Source organism: Streptopelia decaocto, assembly GCF_964273445.1.
Source record: "Streptopelia decaocto genome assembly, chromosome: Z".
NCBI classification, from domain to species: domain Eukaryota; kingdom Metazoa; phylum Chordata; class Aves; order Columbiformes; family Columbidae; genus Streptopelia; species Streptopelia decaocto.
Window position 1 is genome coordinate 46,499,578 of NC_138657.1, and position 12,304 is coordinate 46,511,881.

The window sequence follows — 12,304 nt, forward strand, 5'->3', positions numbered from 1 at the left end:
AGCACCTAAATAATAACGGCTGAGGGCTTTTCCTTGTATGCCAACCTGTCAAATGCTATAAAGCTGTATTTTTATAAGTCTGAGTTATTTTTTTATTTGGTTGACTACATGACTGCTTCATGTTGGTTTTGCAATTCTTCTATTTAATTATTAAACCTGTCAGATTATAGCAGGTGGCTGAGTAAAAAGTACCTGAAAGCTGGTTTAAGAAAATAGCATCTGAGTCAACACAGTGCTGGTAACCAAGTGTTGGTTCAAGGCTTTCTGTCCTCTAGTAATAATATGCGGTTGCTATTAGAGTACTCTGTAGAGTTCACACAGTTCTTTACTTACTGCTGAGGAGATAGCACTATATTTCTTTCCTCGTTATTAATAAATGAATTGCAAAACAGCACCTGTGTGTAAAACTGGCTGTTGAAAGTGTCCCCAGATTGCTGTGACTTAAGATTTGCTCTGGCCATTAGATGACTTTTAAATATGGCTGTTTGAGTTATCTTCTTCTGTTTATTACCAGACTTACAGATTTGTCATAAGTATTAATGAATGTACATTTGAGGTGTGGCTTTGTATTGTTATTGATCTTCTTATTGATAACTATCTATTTAAAATTTGTTTCATGCTTTTTTCTTTTTAAGCAGATGCAGCATATGATCTGTGTTGCTCCAGTGAAGACCCACTGCCAGACCACGTAGAGGGACAGTCTGTGGCATGCAATGGCCATTACAAATTTGCTTTCTCATCAAGAGCTTTCTTGAGTTTCAAGTTTGACCATGATGCCATAATGAAAAGTTTTGACCTCTGACAGAAAACTTACCAGGAACGAAAATCAGACTTGCCTGTTGCAATTGAGGGAGTTTCTTATCCAGCCTTACTCTTTCTCAGGAGTTTTTTTGTTTTATTTGTTTGTTTTTAAATGCAATGCAGGGACTGACTGATGATTTGGAAGGGTTTGTTCTCTTTGTGGTATGGAAGTGGCATAATCAAATGTTGCACTTTAAATGCAGTATAGCCTTTGTCCACAAAAATACCTTTCCAGTGTTCAGTTCACTTGTTCCTGGCTGTGCATTAGAGGGCATTTTTTTTTAAACTTGCTGTGTGTTTTGTAGAATGTCATTGACTTTTTTTTTTTTTAACTGTTGGAGTATACCAGATTGCTGAACTTTTAACTGGTCTGGTGTAAATTATTTTACTTGTTAGTCATTATTGTGTAGTACATTGCAATATTATGGCAGTGGCAATGAAACTGATTTCTCAGAGAACTCCTCTGTCTGCCCTAGAAATTTTGAAACCCAAGTTGCACATTTCAAACTTAGCCTCAGCCAGTTATCCTTTCCCTTTCCTGGTTGCTTGTCCAAAATATCTTCCTATCTTCCCTCCTTCACACTGATAGTTTTTCTTGGCAGGTGGTCTGTAGTACTTGGAGTCAAGTCTATAGCATTTTGACTTCTTGCACCTACTCTGCCTGTCTTCGGTGGGGATACACAAACTGGGTAGAACTTAGCCATGCCAAGAGTCTAGCTTCAAATCTTATGCACTGTCCCCAGCTGGGTAGGAAGAAGTTGCCAAGTTTTGTGTTATCCCAGTTGCAGCTGCTTTCAAAAAATAAAAGCTTAAACTTTGTGAGAGGTCACTTGTGTAGAATTTATACTGAATGTAAATAAGCCTCTGCAGATCTTGCTGAGGAGGAAGGCAGGTGCATGGATAACAGAGTCATTGTGTGACACTAAACAGCTTAATCAGGATTGCAATAACTATTCTAAGGGTGTCCAGTGTTGTATTTTCTGCTGTTGTCCTCAGATCTCTTGTGTAGTGTATGCTCTGTATATATCCAGTAGTACTGAATTGCACTTGAGTTAGCATTTAAATGATGTAGCCTCAGTCATTTTCAGCTACGACACTTTCGTAGTAAAAATATCAAAGATTTGTGGGGGAGGAGGGAACAAACAAAAAACCAGTAAGAGTTTGAAGTGACAAACTGTTAACTGTTAAATCACCTTCATGATTCAAGTTAAGGGGTTTTGAATGTGTGCTTTGCAGTTGAGAGACATGTGCTTGAACTCACTTGTCCCAGCAGCTTGTGGTAGCAAGTATGTTGTCGCAGATTTGCAAATGGACTTTCTCCAAAACAAAGGTGACTTCACTGGTTGAGTGAACTATGCCCTTGTCCCATCACAGTGTATGTTCATACACTGAGTCTTTATGCAACTTGTATGTCATCTAAAACCAAAATCCTGGTCTTCCTTCAACTACCCTACTTCATCTGCCCTACTTGATCTTTTACCTAGTGCTTTTCCTCAGAAGTAGCTTTAGAACTATCTCTTTATTTATTACCTGCCCAGCACCAGGTGATTAGTGGCTCTAAGGCTGTAACAATCTTGGTGATAGAATGCTGGAGTTCCGTACCAGTCAACAGGAAAAGCAGACTGCAGCATTTCCTCCTTCTGGAGGACAAGAGTCCCGAGGGCCTTGTCTGTCAAGACCAAATTGTGAAATAGCTCAATCTATCTTTGTCTCACCTCATTTTCTTAAAAAAAAAAAAAAAAAAAAAAAAAAAAAAATCCAAAGGTTGTTCAAAACAGTTCAAAACAGTAAATGGTGAAAGACAGTAACTGAGGAGGTGGCATAATGCTGGAGGAGGTTGTGTTATTCAGCTTCAGGTGAAAAATGAATCTTTAGTTACTTCTTTAGTGCAAGTAGTTGATTTCCCAGCAGAAGTGCCTTTACACATAGTGAGGCAGAAGTTTGTATTCATATCCTGAGGCTGCTACTGCCTGTGGAGTTAACAAGACTCTCCTAAGGCATGATTAAGTACCAGGCTGTGGAAATCTTTTATAACTGTATTTTTTCTGAAAAGTCAACTTATATTTCATCTAGTGCTCTGTGAATTAAGGGGGATATTGATGAAACAGTGAACTTGGAGCTTCTGTCAACTGTTTGGGAAATCATGTCACAGACAGTGGAAGCCTTAAGAACAGAGCAAGCGTGTTCTATGAACAGGAGATGCTGGCTGCCCTCTATATTCACTGGGTCAGTCTTCTTCTTAGTGGAAGTTTGGTTCAGTGTAATAGAAATTGGTTGCTTCATTAAGCAGCCCAAAGTGGGGCTTATACATATGTCATTATTTTAGTAAATCTAGCCTTAATGTGAGTTGCAAATAAATGTGATAAATATGCAATAACTTTCTTCTTTGTATAAGGGTACTGTTTCTTGTAGTAGCGTTGCTTTCTCAGTATGGTTTCTAAACAACCAAGTGTGGTGGCATGTGTTCTACCTTACAGGTTCAATCATGCCCTGCATTGTGAACATTATGAATTGTTTACTCTTGTTTATGGTTTCATTTCACTATTGTTTTATAATTAATTATGTTTCTAAGTTTAGATGTACAGTTTACATTAGCTTCTGTAAAACAGTGAGGAAATAACAAGTGACATTTAGTTCCATGAGTTTTTGTTTCATGGGAGCTAGACACAGAGCAACGAGTAACTGTTTGCTTATCAGACCTAAGAGCTGATGTCAAGATACTTGAAAAAAAACATTGCTCAATTTATGCTTAATGCTAAAGTAAGTCAGAATGCTTGCCTGTAAGGGGTTATTCAGATTATAAATAGTTATTCTATGTCCTCGAAATGAAAGAACTCATGGAATAAACTAACGTTTATCAAAATAAAACTAAAATGTGTGAGTGCTGGCAATCTCTTACTAGTTTGCATTTTCTAGTACTACATAAATCCCTGCTTTAGTGTGAGATTTTTTAGCATCTCTTCTTCACAGAATGCTCTAAACTTTGAGCTTGGATTGAAGAGTGATCTGCCTAATTGAATGATGTATGTTCTGTGCTGGAATGATACTAACTTCAACTCCTTGATGTACATGCATGCTTTTGAAAGTACCTGCGTCTTACATAGTTGGAAGTCTGGAAACAGTGGTACTGGGATGAAGATGAGAACTAGCCTGATTTATTGCACAATGTATTTTTTTAACACAATGTAATTTTTTTAGGCCAAACTTGTGTAAGTAATTTCTAATAACATTTTGGGCCCAGTCTCTGTTCCAGGCTTCTGTGCTGTGCTCCAACCTTCCTCCTCCGTCCTGGAAAGGTGATGGAACAGCTCTATGATTTGATTTGGTGAACTGAGAACAATACTTAGGGAGTTTTTTCTTCATCTACTTGTGGCTGTTATAAACCTAACAGTTCCTTTGAAAAGCAAGGCAGGCCTCTAGCCTGGCTATTCCTAGCAGGCTTGCTCTCAGATTGTCATTTCAGATAAGAACTTATTTTTTTCCAAATTTTCCTTACTGTAGAAGAGCTGCTTTTGTTGATCTGTAGTTTATAGCGGCACTCATGTCATTCTGTTGTGAAGAATGAGAGTCTACATTAAGAATCCAAGCTCTAGTATCCCGTGGTGCAAGATGGCACCGCTGCTCCATGGGGGACTGCCTGACCAGTTGTTGGGTCAGTGGGCTGTTTAATCCTCAGCTACCTGCTTTTTATAAATTCTGAGCAACAGTGTTTTTTTTTTTTTTTTCCAAAGGTGAAGTCAGGTCCCTTAATCTTTTAAATTATAATGTTATATTCTAAATGTATTGGGAAGGTCAAAACTATTGAGAACTGGTCGAATAGCCTCTCTTGTTGATTTAAGATCAGTTTATTTACAGACATTGTCTTGCACTGTAAATGTTAAATAACCTTGGTGCTTATACATGACTTCATAATTTCAGATTCCCTTGGTTATTATGGTATTTCAGCTTTTGAAACAACCAAAATTATTTAAGATGTGGTAGATTGCTACAAACTAACTGAAGGTGCTTTTACAGTAAATGAGGCTTGGAAGTGTCACTACTCTTGCATAATAGGTTTTTGTTCTTATACATTTATAGCAATAGTGTAGTTCAAGAATGAAGGTAGGCTAAGTGCTGGTATTTGCACTGTTCTTAATCCTGTACATGAGCACTGATAGATGCAGTAGGACTTGTGCTGTGTGTGCATTTCACTGTTTCAAGCAGATTGTGAACTTATAAGGAAGACAATATATGTAGCAATTACATTGGCCATATTTATTGAAGATCATACAAGAGGAAGTATTCTGGATTAGCAGCAGTACATTAAATACTTGGGTTTTAACTTGTCTTTTCACTTGAAAATATTAGGTTAAGATAGACTAACTTCTTGTATAGATTCAACTTTACAGAAACCCTTATATTTAAATTTTTCTTAGCTCCAGAATACTTCTGGAATTGTCTTCAATTCATCCTTCACTACTCACAGGAAAAAGAAGAAAGCTTACTTTTAGGTAATCAGAAAATTCCACAGGGTACAAAATATTTAACTTTGAATAGGTCCACTATGAAATTTACTGAAAACACTGAGTATTTTGTCATTGTTAAATACTGTTGATCTAGCTTCTAGTCTCCATTATGGGTTACAGTTCAGTTCCTTTAAGATAAGGATTACAGCTCATGGAGCATTCATCATTTTAAAACAAGGCATTTGCAGCTTTTTAAGAATATGGATCCTGCAACAACACACTTCCCACTGTGAGAAACACTTACTTTGCAAGTTTTTTTTTAAGCACATTTGACCAAAATTACAAAGCTAGGGAGATGAACTATTTGTATCTTACTGGTTTGGTATGTGTTTTTGTTATGCAGTGTAAGTATGCAAAACTGCATGATTAAGAGCTCTCAGCAAATATGTCTCAAGCCTATGCCTAGAACAGGATTCTTATGTAACTTTAATATGTCTGCCTGGCATTGCAGTGTGTGAAAGCTATACTTCAGCCCCGAGGAGCAGTTTAACTGTGTTTGCAAGGCACTTTGACATGAAAAAGCAAAACTTGACTACAAAGGAAGTTGGACTTTGTTCATTAATTTTGGCATAATGCTAGATTGCTGTATGTGTTCTGGGACTCAGGCTGACTCGAGTATTGCTGCCCAAAGATAACACTTCTCTGTGCAGCATTGCATGCCTTGCAGAAAATAGGGAACCAGTGTTTTACTATATGGCTCTTGCATGAAGGTTTATGTCTTCCACCTGTTTGTTTGAAGCTCAAGAACTTTACCTGTTTTCTTCACTGGTATGTAAGTAGCATATCGGTGCTAATTAAGTAGAAAGTACGTACAGGTAATAAGGTTAAAACCATGTAAAGTTACAGATTTTATTCCCATTTCCATTATGTTATCCTGAAGAAAGTTTGTGTCAGTCAACTCTTCTATTTTAGTAAATAAAATCTGTAACTGCCTGTAACATCTGTTGTACTGATGATTGTGATTTTATTATTCATTGATTCAGAAGCTGAAGCACACCATTTAAGAGGCTATAATTAAATTTACTTTTTTTCCTATACTGTAATTTTTCTTTGTAAAATTAAATGATTTTATGTATAAACTCACTTAAGTACTGAAGTATGAATATAAGCATTGCTGATCAGTGTGAAATGGAAATCCTGTGGTGCTGGTACAGATTATTCTTTCACTGTAGAAGGCAGTCAGCAGCACTAATTATATACAGTGAGTAGAAGAAGGATTACTTTTTAAAGTCAATTGTACAAGTGGACAGGGGCCCATCCAACACAACGGGAAACAATTTAGAAGGTGTCAGAGGTACTGAAGAAATGAAGTATGTGAACTTCGACCAGTGTTTTCAAAGTACTTCTGAAACAGTGTTGTTGTGGGGGTTTGTTGGTTGGTTGGTTTTGTTTGTGTGTGTGTGTGTGTGTGTGTCTATAACTTGTCATTAAAAGAACTGGATGTGTGGAAACAGTTTCATATGTGCTGTTCTATTTCTATAAAGTGCTCATTGAAGCTGTGGAGAGTTTGTGGCAAGTACTAATGTTGCTGAGCTCAGCTAAAACCTGTGATCAGATCTTCAGTGAGTTCTTATGAACTCTTCCTGTCCCTGTTATGGGAACTCTCCACACAGTATCATACCATCTGCCTCCATGATTTATCTCAGAGAAAGTGTTTGTGGTACCTTCAAGCAGAGCCGTTCAGCAATGGGATGACAAGGTACGGTAAAGCAACTCCCAAGGCAAAGAAACAGCATTAGAAATTTATTCAGAATATAAGAACATTTGTAAAATAAGTATTATAAATGTCTCTGTATAAATAAATGCAGTTTTTAAAATTCTATATCAAATAAACACAAAAGAGCTATTTTACAGCAACTAGGAAAACTAAAAAGCAGCAGCACATTTAAAGCTAATTCTGTAAGGTGAAAAGCTTCTAAAATTACAATGTATTGTACAGTATTAAAGGAAGAGAAAATCCTAATAAAACCAGTAGAACAATACTGACAATGCAAATTTAGTCACATGTGCTTTGCAATAGCTAACAGTACATTCAAGCTGGTGAAGATTGATACATTTAATTAGAAAACAAAGCGTACTTTTTTCTGAACACACTGTGAAATCGAAAGCTTCATGCACTCTGGTGACCTAGAAAATAAAAAAAAAAACAAACCCAACACCCTAAGAGTAATTAATGAGTGAACAACTGTTTTTCTTGGTTTGCAAATTATTTCTACAACCAGTGTTAGTGAGCTAGGTTGCTCATCTATAGGCTAGTGTTTTGGTATTTCAAACAATTGCATAAAAGGAGTTGGGGTTTTTTTTGGGCATTTATTCACGGGGTTGGTGCCATTTTTAACTGGTACACGGGAACTGCAGCTAATTGTTAATATCTTCATAATAGCAGTAAACCTTTCACCACTTCCCTATTGCCCTTTTCCAGTATGCCATCAAATGAAGCAGGAGTTGCTTACTTAGGCAAAATGAGTGGTGGTCTGGCAAATGCAGCTACTGCTGAGTCTGTGTGAATACCTTTTCCATCTACAAGTCCTCAGGGAAGAAAGGGGGTGTGGCTTACATTTACTGATGATTTATAATTTAGTCTAAAACACTTCTGCAGCACAGTTGGCAGGGCAGCTATGCAGTAAAACAACATTTCAGTTTATGTAGAATCAGCAAATCATTAAGCCTGAAAAAGGCACTGAGGGACACTGCAGCTTTTTATGCTTTTAAACCCAGGTGCATTTTATGATTTCTTAATGTGTATACTTCTTTTAAAGACAGATTTAAATTCAAATGCATTAAGCTTCATTGTGTTTGTTATGATTAACTGTTTCTCTAGCTACCAAGAAATTAAAAAAAAAAAAACCTGATCCTAAGAGAAAATCCAGTGTAGCAGTGGTTTCCAGACACTTTAAGTGAGAGCTATTTCACATTGACAGCTTGAGATGACCCCCAAGTTACATGGGTGTTTCAGATGCAAGAAGCCAAAACTGTAACTGCATTTTTTGCCACAGTACACAGAGGATCATTTTCTTTGTGTTTCTTCACAAACAAGTGTGATCATCTACCACTGAACCATATGGCAAAACCCCACATTCCTGTTGTTGGTGAGAAACATCATCATTTGATACTTAGCAAAACCATGATGACAGTAAGAAATCAATGTGCCTGTTCCCTCCTACAGCCTGGGTTGTGAAAAATTCCATTTGGATTACAAATTGAGAAAGAGGACTAACCAAACCAAATCCCAGGGCATCACTACCTACAACTTAATTTTGATATTAGCATTGTTTTAACTCACTATTGCAGTCAATATGATGTTGGCTTTGTAGCTGATGTATCAGTCTCAAGAGAAGTATGACTTACTACCCTAAGGAAAGAAGAAAACAGCCACTAAAGTAATAAGAGATACCATGAACAGCAACTGCTACAGTTTCAGATGTAACCAAGACTTAACAGTACTGCCACATTCTGAGTACAGATTCCCACAACTATTTTGGCTGTTTCGCCTAACTGAAGAGTAGACAAAACCAGTTCGAGTCCTCTAAAAATATTCCCTTAGTACTAGAAATTGGAGGAATAAATGAAAGAAGTTAACATAATTATAAATACACTAATAAAACTTGAGGTGCAACTCAACATGTAAAGCAAAAAGGATAGATGACAACTGAAATCAGATTCAGTGGAGAAAATAGAGCCCGAAAAAATATAAAGCAGAGGCATAGCACAGTAACAGGCTAACGAAGTTAATGAACTCTAGTTTGGCATTGTTAAACATGGAAAGTGTGTTACATACTCGGTCAGAAAAGAAGAAAATTCTAAATGAAATGGGTGCTACAGCAGACTCTGGTATTTTGCTCCCTAGAGAAATCAACCTGATTGCCATGCTTCACTTAATGTTCATCACCATAATAGGCCAGCATTTTCAATTCAGTCACTGGTAATACAGTGACATGATGTGACTTACTTAAACAAGACGATGTTTCCAGTAGCAAAAATTAACCTAAGAAGCTGTATGAAGACATCAGCATTCACATTCTGTTTGTGGCTGTATACCCATACACCTACACATTTCTAGTTTTGTGTATTCAATATTAAACAGGTACATTCCTAATAAGTACCTTTTTTGGTCAAAACACATCTAAGAAAAGATATTCTACCTCTTGATCTCAAAAAGCTGTAATAAGCACTATACACATGACAAAAATGGCCCAGCTTCTTAAAGACAACCTTGGCTATAATGTATTAACAAAAAAACCCAACTGTTTGTTTCACAAAATAATTGCAAACCAGGAGGTTTCCTGTGATTTCTTACTCAACCTTGACAGACTATCTACCTGGCACGGTGAAACTCAGAGCCTTTAATCCCCTCACAAATTGTAGGAAATACACCATTACAGAATCACAGAATGTTAGGGATTGGAATCACAAGTTTTCGGAGATGCAGCTACAATTTCCTGGGTTTGTTTTCCTACCTGATCTGCACTGTGAGTGAGCGTACTGCAAGTACAGTGCAAAGAGCAAGCCAGTCTATCATATCCCCACTCTGCAGCTGCCTAGTTAGTTGATTTAACCACAGCAGCAAGTCTTGAGGGCACAATGCAGAGTTGTGTGCAGAGGCAGCTCAGGATTGGTAAAACTCTCAAGTTGTCTCCGAACTACCCAAATTAAAACCTCTTAACATGAATTGTTTTGCTATGTGACACTGTCACCCACAGGACATACATAAAATGGAAGAAAACTTGTATGAATATAGACACAATGACATAGACGATGTACATACTTATAGCATGATAATTCAGGCACTGCCATTTTACATTATGAAACAGTCCTTGGTTAACGCTTATATTATCCCCATGGCACCTCTCTGGGATCCCAGAGAAGATGTTTGTGTCAGCGTTGACAGTCAGAGCTTTCAGCACTTGAAGCTACCTAAAAGTCAGCCTCTAAAAGAACTGAATTCGTAATGGCACTAAGCATCTTTGAAAGAGACGCATTTAAAGTGAAGTTTCATTGGTGTGTGGTCTAGAGTTCTCTTCTTCTAGTAAAGCTATTCTTTGCTTGAGCATCCTTACTTGTGTTTCATGTCTCTCCACCATGGCCATCATTTGTGATTCCAACTTCTTCAGCTTATTTTGATGTTTTTTCTTCGCTTTTTCATAAGCTGCTACCAAGTTGCTGTTAGAAACACAAGGCAATAAAAGTTAATTCAAAAAGGCTTGTGCACAGCAAGTGCTACAAAAATCCACCCCAAAATCTCACCTTCAGGGCACTCCGAAGTTTGAGTACTGATCATCTTAAAATTTGCTAGTGCTTTAAAACACATTAGATCCAAACCTTACAGATCCAAACCCTGATCAGTGCTAATCTGTGTATCCTTTTTGGGGTGAGTGCACACCTTTGCCACTAAACTGGTTAATAAAAACATTTTTTAACATGGCTTAAAAGTGACAGCCAGAAGTTGCCAGTGATGACCTTGCAGAGGACTGTTTGTGAGTCAGGACACCACTGCATTAAATATATAAGGCTTTACAAAAAGACTGCATGGCCAGAATCTGCTTACAAAATACAGCATTTATTTTGCATTTGCCATTTTAAAAAGTAAGACTTGGAGGATGGCATCTTGTGCTAAGTTGTCAGCTGCTAAGTATCTTCTGTGCCTCCACCTTGTCTCAGTAGGAAAGCTTGAGATGGGTACTGCTCCTCACCACAAGGGTTTTCAAGTATAACTTATTAATGAAAAGTGCATTGTGAGTGACCAGCTCCTTGCAGGAGTGACAGCTACACTCCATCATATACAGAACCTGAGGGAATGGCAGGAAGATGTGCCAGGGAAGGTTTAGGTTGGACATTAGGAAAAGGTTCTTCCCCCAGAGGGTGGTGGAGCGCTGGAACAGGCTCCCCAGGGAAGTTTCACAGCCCCAAGCCTGACAGTGTTCAAGAAGAGACTGGACAACAGCACCCTCAGACACATGGTGTGAACTGTGGGGTTGTCATATGCAGGGACAGGAGATGAACTCGATGATCCTTGTGGGTCCCATCCAACTAAGGACATGCTATGATGTTCTCAGTCCATCCAAACACAGTGCCAGTAAAACCTACTGATTTAGCAATAAAACTTAAGTGTGATTATCAGAGCCAGTTTACTAAGAAAGAGGCTGGAGCCAAAGAAAAAGGAACAATTTTAACCAAAATAATAGATGCATAAATCTGACTAAATGGAGGGTTTAATAATAATGTATTTACTGTAACTCATTACAGCCACTCTATTAGCTATACAGTTTTCAGTGTCCTTACTGGGAGGTTTGTACCTCCCCCAATCTCTAACTATTATATAACCTTAAATAGTCAATTCCTGTGAATGCAAAGATCCACAAACTGCTTGTAGGGGGAGGATTACAGTACATTACCAGAACACAGTAAAAAAAACCCAAACAAATCAAGAGTGTATCCATCTGCTGGTAGATCCTTCACCTGTTTGCCCTTTTGAGGTCATTAACAAATTCTGCAGATTGCTGATGTCTGATTTCACTGCTCTTTGTGAGTCTCTCCAAAGCACTCACTAATTCTTGCACTCTAGCTTTCAGTTTCTTCTCCCTGGATCAGGAGAAAAGGAAGGAGAAAACTATTGTCAAAACAGAAATAACACTTCAGCTCGCCAAAGCATATATCGTGGTCAAGTTTCTACCTGTGCTGGTCTGACAGGCTGAAAATACTTTGCTTAATACTACTTGGATAATACAGGAGGGAGTTCTTACATTAAACTTTTCCAAATATTTGTTTTTATAACATTCACCATTTTAGAATATAGGATCACAGGTGCAGCAGACAGAAGAGAAAACAAATTTCGCTGGTGGGTCATGGTTTTGTATATACCAAGTCACGCTAAGAAATAATCACAAAGATCCATTTTTATTTTTAGAATACCTGGAACATGCCACGTACTGTGTCTTGAACGAGACAGCAAAGGAAACTACCAAGGGAAATCAAACATCAGAGTAACCATATAGCATATG

General features: G+C 37.7%; 2 protein-coding genes across 4 annotated transcripts in view; one reads left to right on the plus strand and one right to left on the minus strand.

Annotated features, from left to right (window-relative positions):
• The window catches only part of DCP2 (decapping mRNA 2), a 26,377-nt gene extending 19,723 nt beyond the window's left edge, over positions 1–6,654 (plus strand). The window contains exon 10 of one of the 2 annotated variants that reach the window (XM_082075392.1): positions 639–6,654. In XM_082075392.1, the coding sequence (XP_081931518.1) occupies positions 639–802 (164 nt within the window). In that variant the 3' untranslated portion in view covers positions 803–6,654. The remainder of the gene's footprint in view (positions 1–638) is intronic. The other variant, XM_082075391.1, reaches the window with a different exon arrangement.
• MCC (MCC regulator of WNT signaling pathway) overlaps positions 2,545–12,304 on the minus strand; it is a 213,987-nt gene continuing 204,227 nt past the window's right edge. For both annotated transcript variants that reach the window (XM_082075389.1, XM_082075390.1), the window contains 2 exons: positions 11,763–11,885; positions 2,545–10,466 (listed from right to left, as the gene is read on the minus strand). In XM_082075389.1, the coding sequence (XP_081931515.1) occupies positions 10,286–10,466; positions 11,763–11,885 (304 nt within the window). In that variant the 3' untranslated portion in view covers positions 2,545–10,285. The remainder of the gene's footprint in view (positions 10,467–11,762; positions 11,886–12,304) is intronic.